Source organism: Pleurodeles waltl, chromosome 2_2, assembly GCF_031143425.1.
Source record: "Pleurodeles waltl isolate 20211129_DDA chromosome 2_2, aPleWal1.hap1.20221129, whole genome shotgun sequence".
In the NCBI taxonomy this organism is placed as follows: Eukaryota; Metazoa; Chordata; class Amphibia; order Caudata; family Salamandridae; genus Pleurodeles; species Pleurodeles waltl.
The window spans coordinates 738,874,750-738,888,190 of NC_090439.1; the positions used below are offsets into that span (position 1 = coordinate 738,874,750).

The following is a 13,441-nucleotide window of genomic DNA, read 5'->3' on the forward strand; positions in this document are numbered from 1 at the left end:
ACTAACTCTACTAAAAAGGTAGATGACCCCAATATGGACCTGCAAGCCGCAAACAGCCTGACCAATATGTGGTTTGCAATATTGAACTCAATGCAAGCAACAGTAACAGCTCTTAGGCACCATTCAAACAAAATACATATTCATGTGGATTTGCTAAAGACTCTAGCTGTGTTCATCTCTGGAACTGAGGGAAAACATGAAAAATTAAACTCCTTGATAACAAAGGTGCAAACAAATCAGCTCAATTACTTCACTATTGGTTCTAATAAGGAGGTAATGGACAGATTGGTTCAAATGCCGGCAATCCTTGAAGGACTATTGGGGGAGGCTCAAACCACTCCCATAAGGGAGGGCACACAGGCCAAGTTACCATCACCAATTTCATGAGCAATTCCATCCATAGGGTAGATGGAGCATAGTCACCCCATTGTACAAAAAGGGTTGATTACAACAACAGACCCCATAGAGGAAGTTGATACAAGAATAAGTTTAAAAGAAAAGCAAGAAAGTACCACTGGTGCACATGAAGTCGTGGCTCTTCCACCAAGTTCGCTCGCAATAGATATGCTCTCCCCTCTGCCTTTGACAAAAAGGAAGCAGAAGTGCGCAAGAAAGGGCAGGAAGAATGTCCATCTCAGCTATATAGGTGCAGAAAAAGCAACTGTGTCAGTAATAGAGGAAGGCAATGAGAAGGCAAGGTGCCTTAGACAGAGCAGAAGTCAGATGGCACTCTCAGGCAACTCGTCCCGGCACTGGTGATTGATGTGCCTGAGCCAGAATCTACGTCCAGAGCAGCTCAGGCCCTGCAAGTACCTAGGCCACAGTCACCCAAAAATGTGCCCCCTGAGGCAAACAAAGGCCCTATTAGTAGCCAACCGGGTCCCACAACCAGGAGTCCAACGGTAGGTAGGAACTGTCTTACAACTTAGAATAGTCCCATTGCATCAAAAGAAGTGCACATAGTCCAGCAAAAGACGATCACTGACAATTAGCAAGTTATGACAAGCGTAGAGCAGGGGCGCCAGCTACTTTGGATTCCCGAGTTTAAATCAAGGGTTTCCCAGGATATACTTAAGCACTCAAGTATCTTAAAATGAATAAAGGAACTACCTGGGCGAGAACATGTGATCGCTGAAGATATTTACGCCATTTGCTCATTCCAGCAAGAGGAAGACAGCAATCAGATCCAACCCTACTTTCATTCTCGGTTCCAGATCTCCCTACCCAGATCCTGGAACGGAAAAAGCTTCTGAAGGCATGGTGTATCGAGGTAACAGCTTATCAAGGAGACAGATATCCATACCTGTTATCAGAGGAGCTTGGCCCTGATAAGAAAACAGATGTACCCTGGTCTGTTCTCCGAGGGACGAACAAGATACTCAACTCTGGAGAATCCAATAAAGGAGTTGTAGGTCAGCTTAATGTGAGAGTCCAAATTTCGACAGTAGAAGAGCAAAGTAAGATTATAATAAAATACGACTCCCAGGATAACTGGAGTTGGTTGCCTACAGTACTATCATAAGGAATGACCCATAAGAATTGAATAACAACACAACCGACCATAACCACAAGGGGTTGAGTATTTGCTATTGGAATATAGAGAACCTACAGGAAAAAATTGAAGATTCAGCTGTTGCTTAGTTTTTAGGCTCATTTGTTATAAAAAATGATCCTTGGGTGCAAGTGAGTATACCCCTTATTGGGTATGAAGAATTAAACAAGCCGGCAGAGAAAAACAGCCTATTTGGTAGGGCAAAAGCTGGTCTGGCGATTTATATTAATACCTATCTCTCTGTTAAGAGCACAGAACTTCACATGGATGAACAGCCCTTCCTGTCTGTCTGGATGGCTTGGCAAAGAACATACACAAACCCGTCATTCTCATAAACGTATACATCAACCTGACAAGGAAGGCCGCAGCAGCAGATAATCTTGCAGTACACCTGCTTGATCTAAGTTCAATCTGCCCCGCATACTGGCTAGTTTCAGGTGACTTCAATCTTAACCACTTTCATTGCCCGAGCGAGGAGCATGTAGAAATAGCTGGATTTGTGCCAAGTCAAATAATGCCACCTTATGTTAGGAAAGATAAGGTCAGAGAGAAATTAATAAAGAAATGTGATTATCTGCCTGTTTACCCTGGGTGGTCAGAACCCAGCTGATATTCCTCCAGCATGGACAAGAGTCTCGGGTGAATAAATCTCATTTCTAGACTATAGACTGGTAAACCTTCCATTGTATAAGCAAGTAAGTCACTTCAGAGTGTTAGATCGTGAGGAGAGGAACCATCATCCACAGGTAATTAATATTCAGACAATTGTGCCTTAGCAGGAACCAGCAGCAGTCCTCAAGGGGGAGATTGGCACTGAAAATGTAAAGCAACTGAAGTGGAGCTCCCATTCTATTAAGGCCCACGCGAGGAGGCAGTGGACAGCCTGGAATGCATGGCCACTGGAAACACAAATATGTGATCCATTTGGGGAACCTTCTCCAAAGAATGAATTAACCAAGACTCATCCAAGATAGTGATTAGGGGAGCCCATCTGGGGCGCCACTATGGTATATCTATTCCTCAATCAGTGCGCAGGAGAAGATTTTTAGTGGGTAAGCTGCTGAGACAATTGCGTAAATCCCTAGAAGATTAAAGGGTATTAAGAAGATATGGTCCTTCAAAAAATCCAACAGGAATCTTTATGGGGTAAATCGCTGCACGCATCAAACTCTGCCAACCCACAGTTCTTCTGGAAACTCATTAATATTATTGAAAAAGTTCCAAGAGCTGCCCATACTGAAAACGTAAGTGAGGAGGCCTGGGTTGCTATTTGGAAATCACACTTTACAGAAAGCACCTTGAATGAAGCCATGTCTGTGCAATGAGAGAGGGGCGCCTAGACATCTGAGGAGCAGAATGTCTCTGTATTTACTCCCCCAAAAATAATTAAGATCATTGGAAAATCACAAACTGACTGTGCACCAGGCCCCAGTGGGTTACCACAAGCACTATTTAAACATTCAACATAAAGATGGGCGACCTTCCTTGCAGCAATGTTTAATCATATGCTCTCAACTGGGGTCATCCCAGCTGGCTGGAAGGGATCAATAGTTCATCCCATTTACAAGGGAGATCTTGTTTCCTCGCCAAGTAACTATCGCTTATTTGCACTTTTGGACGTGGATCTTAAGTATTTCCCTATGTGCCTACTTCAAGATCTAGAGTCATGGGTGATAGGCAATGGGAGATTGCCTATAAAATAAACTGGCTTTATCAAGAAACAAGGTACGATAACTAATCTCCTGGCACTGGGTCTGATAGTTAACAGAGAAAAGGACACCGGGACTCCAGTTTATATATGCTTTGTGGACTTTAAAGCATCAGTTTTTTGGGGCCTACTTCAAAAAGAACCTGCACGGGATCATGCTGCGTCACAGAGAAATTAATATATAAGGGGTAGGCGTTCTGTTGGAAAAACTCACTTGCAACTAACGCAGTGCGATTAAAAGATTTTCCTCATTCAACGCTTCCAGTGAGATGAGTCTTGAAAAGCCTTCAATGCATCAGAATTCCCACGAATTCCTAAGCCCAGTCATAGGGACAGACACAGTGGCTTTTAGACAGGTATCTGACCATTTGAGGTCACTTCAGACCCCGAAGGATGTCTGTTATTCACATCCGAACTAGTTGTAGTTGGTCTACACTTGTGCCAGTCATGGTGTAGGACCACTTGACCAACCTGGGACCATGGCACCAATTATCTCATCATCCTTTGCAGAAAGGCTATGTGACGTTGTATATTGTTTGCAAGGGACAGGCCAGGATTGTTACTTCTCTGTGAAGGAAGGAGCCCCCAAGTCCAGGCCTGCGTACTCCAAAGGGCATAAAGTAAGTACACACATAATACATGTATTTCACGTTACATTGCATCATATACTTGTGTTCACTCACATAACTCTGTTACTCACTATGTCACACATATTCAGGTCTCCACATACAAATAAGTAGACTAGGCCCACTGTAACATGAGACATAGCCATAATGCTTACACTACATCCAGGACAAATGTGAAATTGTAAAAGGTGCTATTCCACCAGTTTACTGGCTTCCACATTGGTCTCAACAGATTAGGCTACTTAAGTCAGTTAGAACTGACGCAGCGCCTCTGAATTTTGATGCATCGCGAAGCTGCATCAGTTGTGAGGCCAACTTCAGTAATGCACCACTTTTTGGGCTGATTTGCAACCTAGAGTTCTCACAGATGCATTAAACTTTCTGACACACCTTGGGTCCTTGCACCATGGTGCTCTGTACTATAAATATGAACATCCATGGCTTTGTAACAGAGTTCTGCTCATCCTAACTACTTTTGACCCATCGCTGCTGCAACTCAGAGATGTGCCATTTCTTGTAAATATGCCCCATATATATTGTTAATACTAAACAAACTCTCCCCTATGGTCTCAGCTGTCGATGCCCTACTAGATGCCGAGAAGATGTTTGACTCCTTGGAGAGGCCCTTCCTAAGGGTGACGTTGTTGAAGCTTGGCTTACCCCGCACCTACATCTCCCAGATTATCTTGCTCTGCACTAACCCAGAAACACGCTTGAGGATAAATGGTTCACTTATGGACGCCTTCCCGATCTCTAAAGGTATGAGACAGGGTTGCCCCCATTCTCTACTCCTCTTCATCATTGCAATGGACACTCTGGTCCTCCACTTTCCTCTCATTGTACGCAGGTTACATAATATTATTTGCTTTTCACCCCTCAGACAATCTCCCCCCTCTAATAAGCGAAATTATACATTTTGGACATCTTTTGGGTTTATCAACTGGGCCAAGTCTGAGCTTTTCCCGCTCACTGAAAGCAGAAAGCCTGTACATCATGGATACCCACTAGCATAGACTACAGACACCACCCAATATCTGTCATCCAGCTACATAGGCTACTTAGACTTAATTATTGTCCAGCCATTGACATACTCTTGACACAGGTAGAATGCAGGATCAAGCTCCCCTCTCCTTGGCTGGTTGCATAGCTATAATTAAAGTGGTTGGCCTCCACAGTTTTCTCTTAATATCCCTATACCCTTAACAAAGTGATTCTTTTAAACCCTCCATAGCCTGTTACTGCGGTTCATCTGGGCTGGACGTCAGAGTCGCATCAGCTGAAGTACCCTGACTCTACCATACAAAAGCGGTGGGTTTGGAATTTTGGGATTCCAGCTTTATTACCTCACAGCACAATGTCAATAATACCATCATTGGTATCACACAGACATCCGGGTCTCTTATCTTAAACCTGAAAGGGAATAACGTGACGATCTAAAAAAAAATATTTTAAAAAATCAATAAATAAAGATTGGAAGCAGATAGAAATGTCAAAAGAATTGTAATTTAAAAACCTCTTTAAAGGTAAAGTTTGATTTTAAGTCACAATTTTGAAAATGCCACTCTTAGAAAGTTGGCATTTCCTTGTCCTAACCAGTTGATGCCTGCAGCCTGATAACTGGGTCCCATGGATGTGAATATTTAGCAGGTGACCTTTCCGTATTGCTCCCTGAAAGTGGGACATCAATGATGACACCTTTTACTTGGACATCAATGACTGCCTTGTCACGCAGAACTTTGCCTTGACAGAAAATGTTCTTTTAAATTTCTTCTAAGACAGAAGGTAAACTAGGTCAATTCAGCTCATGGTACTGTACTGCACTGCATCATGGTCGGCGATAACTTTTGACTTTGCTCCAGTCTCACATGACTAGTATTCGCCACTAGCACTTTGATCTTTTAAAAATGTCAGAATTCATAACTCTGGTGCTACTGACTGGATATAAATAGTTTTGGTGTCAAATTATTTCTTAACTGCATCTTTTTTTCAAAATTGGAGTGAGCATTTTATGTTTTGTGTTGTCAGTCACTTTTTTACTGTTTATTTGATTCATAAACACTTAACACAGTGCCTCTAAGTTAAGCCTGACTGCTTTCGTGCCAAGCTACCAGAGGGTTAAGCACAGATTAATTTAGTGACTTTTTGCGGTACACCCTGAGAAGAACTGTGGTTGCTGCTTGAGTAGTGTTGTCACCCCCTCAACAAAAAAGCTAATTTCCACATAGGGAGCAAATCTTTCTATTAGTCAATGGAATGAGCAGCAGGTTTCTCTCTGGCTTTTCTGGAGAAAGAGGCTTTTTGAGTAATACTGCTGAGAGTCTTATTTTTAAAGTGGACACTTGGATCATTTGGCACAATCATTCAGAAAGATGGATCCAGTAATGAACTGTATTTACCAAATTCTGTGAGAATGTATCACAACTTCTCACTTTCGGCAGTTCATCTTTAAGGTTATTGAAGGCGAACACCTGCTTTGCTATGCAGTGTTTTTATACTTTTTTTTACCCTTGATTAGAAATATAAGGATACTGGATTGTGTGTGATGCGATAGACCTATGATACCTCACAGGGAACCGTTAGGTTAGTGTACCTTCTGCAAAAAGGACACATTAGGGCCCGTATTTATACTTTTTTTGTGCCGCATTTGCGTCGTTTTTTGACGCAAAAACGGCGCAAACTTGCAAAATGCCATTGTGTTTTGTAGGTTTGCGCCGTTTTGCGCCAAAAAGCGGCGCAAATGCGGCGCTAAAAAAAGTATAAATACGGGCCTAGATATTTTAAGGCAACAGGAGTGCATTTTTGCTTCACAAACTGGGGGCCATATTTATGAACCGGTTTGTGCCGCTCTTGCACCACGCAATGTGATGCAAAAGTGACGCAAACCTTATTTGAGATTTATGAAGCCACGCTTCATAAATCTCAAGTAATATAACGCAGTGCAAATTGCTCGGTTACATTACTCTGTACCAGGGAGGCAGTTCCATAGGAGTTGGGTGGGTGTTACTATGCAACATCCATGGATTCTAATGCATTCACAGATTTACAAGATTCTGTAAACCTGGTATTGGGCCAAAAAGATACTCCTACCCAAAAGAGGCGTAACCAGGAGAGAGATCTTTACTTCTACTTGTTTTTCTTGTTTTTGCTCCTTCTATGTGTTCTGATTTGTGCAGCACATGTAGGAAGAGGAAAAATCCTCTCAGGATTGTTTTTATGCAGGAATGTGTCCCTTCCTGCACAAAAACAATCATGCATGCAATGAAGGCACCCTTGCACCATGATGCAAAGGTGCCCAAGTTGGTGCTAGGCTGTCTAAAGGGCACCAGGGCAGGGGAAAGGACAGAAATGTGCAGTATTCTTTTAAATACCACACATTCCTGCCCTTTCAATGTGACGCAGAGCAGTGGACCAAGGTAACTTGCTGCGCTGCCCTGCGCCACAAAGCCCATAAATACGGGCCATGGTTTTTAATAGGCAACTCCATGATATAACAGATGTAAAGATAAGTTTACACAGTATAAATGTTTTTCCGAAAAGTCAACTACATGTTTAGTTCAAACACACACAATTTTGTCATTTTTCTTGTGACAGCACAGTAGCATTGAGGGCATGGCTGCCTCATTTTGCCATGACCCCACTTATAGGTGACACAGGGCTGGCATTGAGTGACAGCAACCCATTATCTAAGAGTGAGGGGAGATTGGGCCAGGTCCATACAGGTTTGGGCAACTGTAGACATCACAGGCATATCACAACAATGAATCCTCTTACCATCAGGGTTAAGAGCAAATGATGATGACAATGAAATATGCATCACAGTGCTCATCTACTCTAGCCCCCATGGTAGACGCAGCATGCTCTGATTGGATTACATGTATGCACCAATTGATGTTTTCTGATCTGTATGGGCCAGTCTGTATGAAATAGGCTATTGTCAGAGTCTTCAGATAAAGGAGTAGCCAGTACCTTGGTGCATGAACTGCTCAGCTAGGCACAACTAATATGCCAACCCAGGGACACCTTGCACTGCCCATGCATCAAACACTTATTCAAAACTAAGCATGCTACCTTTATCATGAAGATGTATGTAGCGGTAAAAAAACAACGTTTAGATCAATGGAATATTTCTTTAGTTGGCAAATGAAAGAGTATGTTGTCAAAGAATTGTAGGTATGCAGACATTGTGCTCAGAAAAAGCACATAGGTTGGAGGTGAGTGTGTTTGTGTGTGGACACACATGATGTGCACTTTCTGTCTGCTGTTGGCTTAGCTGTGCTAGGGGTGAAAAGATTCCTATGTAGGCATTCATACCCAGTAGGCAAAGGCACCCGCAGTACACAATCATAACATCTATGTACCAGGTAAAGGCATCCACAGTAGGAGAGGAATCACAAAAGCATACCTGCAGAACTGTCTTAGAGTTGCCCAGCAGCAGACCTAACAGCTGAGCAGGTTTTGCAGGAGCAGCCCAAGACCCTTCTTTGCCTTCACAAACACCTTTCTGAAGTGGAACCTCCAGTTATTTGTGCGATGCCCAGGCAGCATAAGAGAGCCTAACACTTCCTACATTGACATATTGCTGACCCCTTCCACCTTCCCGCAGAGGCAGCTCACCCCTCGCACACTGACAGGAACCTCGGCGTTAGGTGCACACACCACACCCGTCTAACCTTACCGCAGAGCCAGCTAGCCAGCTAGCCTCTCTGACAATGACAGGGACCTCGCCTTCAGGTGAACACACAACTAAATCTCACATTGGCATCATTCACAACCTAGACCATGAATTATCACTTACAGACAGCGAGTGGTAACTATGTTGCATCATCCCCATACATGGCACCCAATTCACTTACCTTCACTGCATCTCAACAAACAGACGAAGAACTCTCTCCTCCTTACTTACAGGCATTCATCAGTAACACACTATCCCTGTTTATATGAGGCCACTCTTAAGCCCTTGCACCCTTTGCTCTAATTGCAGCTCATTATGCACATCACTCTCAGTCACACATATCAATGTTCAACCGACCCATGTACTAACCTTATTCATAGACATTTAACCTGCATCCTCCAGTCATCCTATAATCACTAAGAGGCATCTATCCGCGCACTATGCACATTCACCAACAGCACGCCCCGCACAGTCATGTATTCAAACATTCAGCCATGTATTCACATCCCATAATCCCCAATTTTGTATGTACTCTGTTACTGACTCATCCATCCTTTGACTGACTGATTCATCCAACCGTTGACTCCATCCACAACCGAATCTCAACAATCAAGAAGCCCTTTCAATAATACAATGGCAAGACTTATTGAAGTTGACAAATGATCGTTCACTATTACAACTACTTTATTTTTGTTAACCCAATGGATGTAACATACAATCTTTGTTTTTGAAATAGTCTTTGACCACTGTATTTATTAATTGCAAAGTTTGTGGTTACACTGTACAATTAGACCAAAATTGCGTTTTTACACTGTCATTTTTACGGCGAACATAAATTACAGTAAATTTCAGAATGTACCTGTTTTTTTGCTTCCCAAGCTCTACCTCTAGAGCTGTGTCTGTCATTGGCACCTCTGGTGTACATTCCTCACATGCAAATATAAACTGGAGGAAATCCTGAAAGATAATAGATTAACAAAGACAGTTTCAGTTTTTGAAGGCGCATGTCTATTTCTGCAATTAACATGATGGTCCGAAGTAAAAAATAAAATGCAAAACTGTGATGAATGGGATGCTTGACTTTACCAGCCACTAGTAATTTCTGTGACCCTAATCCTGTTTCATCATTTTTTACTTGCTATGCATTTATAGAGAAGCATTTGCCATGTCCGAAAGTCAGGTCGAAACAAAGAGGGACAGCATTGCCTTAGGTGCTAGGTCGCATCGGCTTTGTACAGGTACAACCTCGCACCCATAAATCTCTTAGAATTTTTGAGCCTTCTCAGAGATGTACAGATGAGTACTTCTGTAAAGGAGACAATGGGACTTAATGTGTGCAAACCATTGCCGCTAAGAGCAATCCACTAACTAAAGAACGAAGTGATTGATGGAACGCTTGCATTATTCTAGGACAATGTTTACTACTCTAGACTGCATTCAATCCCATTATTTATTGCCCACTCCAGACAGGGACCAATCAGATGCAGATTGGTGTTGGCACCTCTCCAAACTTGACAGTCTGGCTCAAACTGCTGTTATTGAATTTGGCGCTGGGGATAGTACATATTTCCTTGTAGTTCTATGTAGTTCAGGTAGGAGAGCCTACATCAGTGTTTTTTAACCTTTGTTCCGCAGACCCCTGTGAGTTGGCAAAGCCTGCTCCGGGGGTTCACAAATGCTTAGAAAATAAAATAATATTAACAGATTAATACATTAATACATTGTACATAAATAAAGAAGCAAAATGTAAAACTGAACATTTAAAAACTTTTGGTAAATCTGAAAGAATTTGAATTTGAGGCTACAAATTAAGTTAGTATCCTCAGATTGATTCATGGGAGCAGTGCAAGTACATTACATAGAATATAGTGTGGATGGTGAAGGGCCTCAGTTGAATTTAGAAAAGATCTAACCTGTTCATTAAATTAGAAAATGAAGGGCCTGATTTATGAAAAGTTTGCGTCGCCTTCGTGTCATATTTTTGACGCAAAAGTTTGCTCTGCTTTTGCGTTAAAAAATGATGCAAAGGCAGTGCAAACGTTTCATAAATCAGGCCCTAAATGTTTTTGTATATTTGTTTGTGAATTAAATATTTTCATAATGTGTGTATTGTTTAGCTGTCCAAATCATCAAAAATGATTAGGGTAGAATCCTCAGCTTCCAGTATTGACTCGGTGGGGGTCCCTAGATTCCAATATTAATTCAGTAGGGGTCCCCGGTTACCATTAATAATTAGGTGGGGTAAGACAGAAGTCAAAAGTTTAAGAGTTACTGGCCTACATCATGACACGCTTGGGAATGAAGGATCAATACAGCCATTGCTTTTTGTGAAATGTTTGGTACTAGGTGATTAAAGAAATACAGCAGAGCAGTAGAATCCTTACAATGCCCTTTATTGCTTCCATACACCTTCAATCCATAGCAGTTTTAATGCAAGAACTGCAGACAGCGCAGCTCGGAAACAGTAGTGATTGTCTCTGTTTCCTAGCAGTTCTATCTGCAGTTCATGCATTCACTCTGAGAAATTCTGAGTTATCTGTTGAACACTATTAACACACCAAGGACCAGGTGTACACAGCAAATAATTTGAAATGACCAAATAGTGAATTCTTGTGATCCGTTATTTGATAATCGCAAACGCAAATGTGTGTTAAACACTTTTTGCGATTCCCAGTGTGTAACAAATAGCCCTACCTCATTAATATTCATGATGTAGGTCTCGGTTTGTGACTCATTGGGAACAGCAAAAATTACAGGGATGGTGGCCTGCTGAAGTCAGCAGACAACCATGTCTGTGATTGCTTTCCAATAAAGCAATGTTTTTTTGTTTTTTTTTAATACAAACAGTTTTCCTTAAAGGAAAAAGTGATGTGTTTAAAAAAAAAATGGAAAATTTTCTTTGAATTTTTTTAAGAGAAGGCCTGGGACCACTTCCTGCTCTTAAAAAATATTTTACAACTATTATCAAAGGAGGCCCCTACCCATTTGCAAATGGGTTCCCACTAATTTGAAGTTGGTGGTAGAATACGAATGTTTTCCGACCGCAAAACATTCATACATACCACTCTGATTCAGTAGCAGGAAGGGACGTCCTAAACACTCCCCTTTCTAAAAACCAAATCGCTAACCCAATTTGCAATTCGGTAATTGATTTCTGAATCACAAATAGGGCTTTGTACATACCTAAAGGCATTTTTCTGGTCATAAATGGCCCAATTCTGTGAATTGGGCATTTTGTAACCTTTAAATCCTTCATACATCTGGCCCATAGTACATAAAACAGCTGCATACGTTCTGTACTGAGCAAGCACAACTGTTAATGATACGGGCACCAAATGTCAACTGCAGAAAGGGAGATTTGTTCTTTACCCCATTTGACCAAATAAATCTCTTTATGAATTGTTCTACATGGGATCACACCATTGGAATCTAAGCAGAGATAGAGGATATATCTGCCTAGACTCAATTCCCTGGGTAATGGTTTGTAGATCCAGCAATAACCCTGATGCTGTGTGCTTTGTAAAGCAGCTTTAATTTAGCCTACAAAATCTGAAACACATTTTTTCTCCATGTTTTTGATGACATTTTTTGCTTAAAGAACTATAGGCAAGTTTGGCATCTAGCGCTAAAATACCCAGCCATTCCTGTTGTGTCACACGTTTATTCCATTATATACCGGTTTAACCCTGTTGATGTGAGTCCTGACTGTTTAAAACTATTAACTATAACAGCTCTTAACATGCAAGACACGTTTTCCTAATTTAATTCTTATAGTTTCCCTTTCTCAGAATCTAAAGGCTTGTGGTGACACCACACCACATGAGCAACAGTCTGGCACACTGAGTTTGCTGTAAAAGTAGAGAAGTGATGTTCTTGTGGTGTACAAATGCCATTAGGTAGAACGAGAGGTGCCAATTTTAATACTCAGTCTGCCTTCAGCTGAGAATCCAAGGCTTGCACCAGGCACTTATAATAGCCACAGAAAAGCAACTAATACTGAGTAAGTAGCTCTATTTAGATCTGGTTGCAGCAAGATCATTCGCATTTCCATACCAATTTCCAGTTAGTACCACTCCTTGCTTCTGTTTGAATAAACACATTCTATCTACATTCTACTGAGATTAATTCACTCATAATGGAGAGGGTGAGGGAATACAACAGGACAACAGCCTACGACTGGCCGGAAGAGTCCTCATGGTTACTAATAGGGGGGGCTCACAGCTAGTTAGCACTGCTGGGTGGTATGTAAAACAGGCGAATGGTGGTAGTCAAAGGAACATCCTGCTGGTCCAAAGTAAGGGATGGGAGCAACTGGTAGGCTTGCTATGACATGATAGATGCTAAGCCTGAAAGAACAAGTTCGCAACAAGTGAAAATGACTCAATCGCACCATCATCAAGGCATCTACCTTCTATTGCCCTGTAAGCTTGTGTGTTTGTTTATTTGGTAGAGGATCCAACAGCTTGCCTATTTGTCACAAAAGCATCTATGTGGTTTTGGATTAATTGGGTCAGACAAGCTGCTTTGCTTTTGGACTACACTGGGTGGCTAGAATGAGTGGTATGTGGGTTCCAAGACATTGCTTAGATGTGTAGAACAAGGACTTTATTTTGACGCTCGGTCTGGATCTTTCTGCATAATTCTCAGCTTAATATTTGATGGCAATCTGTTGCATGTCATGTATATAGTCCTTCAATCATTTAATGTAATCAATTATGAGACATCATCATTCAGGATGCCACACTGTAAATTTCAGTGATTTAATAGGCCACTTCATAATCTTTGATCAGGAGCCCACATTCTCTCTGTAGTAGATATTGTTTGAGTCTAATGTGGCATGCTACCTATACATTTCTCCAATAATAGCTTTGATTCAAGGCTGT

At 41.7% G+C, this 13,441-nt stretch overlaps 1 protein-coding gene across 1 annotated transcript in view; it reads right to left on the bottom strand.

Annotated features, from left to right (window-relative positions):
- The window catches only part of TRPA1 (transient receptor potential cation channel subfamily A member 1), a 1,042,932-nt gene that overhangs the window by 38,131 nt on the left and 991,360 nt on the right, over nt 1-13,441 (bottom strand). Inside the window, exon 28 of the mRNA XM_069220348.1 lies at nt 9,418-9,515. Coding sequence (XP_069076449.1) covers nt 9,418-9,515 — 98 coding nt within the window. The remainder of the gene's footprint in view (nt 1-9,417; nt 9,516-13,441) is intronic.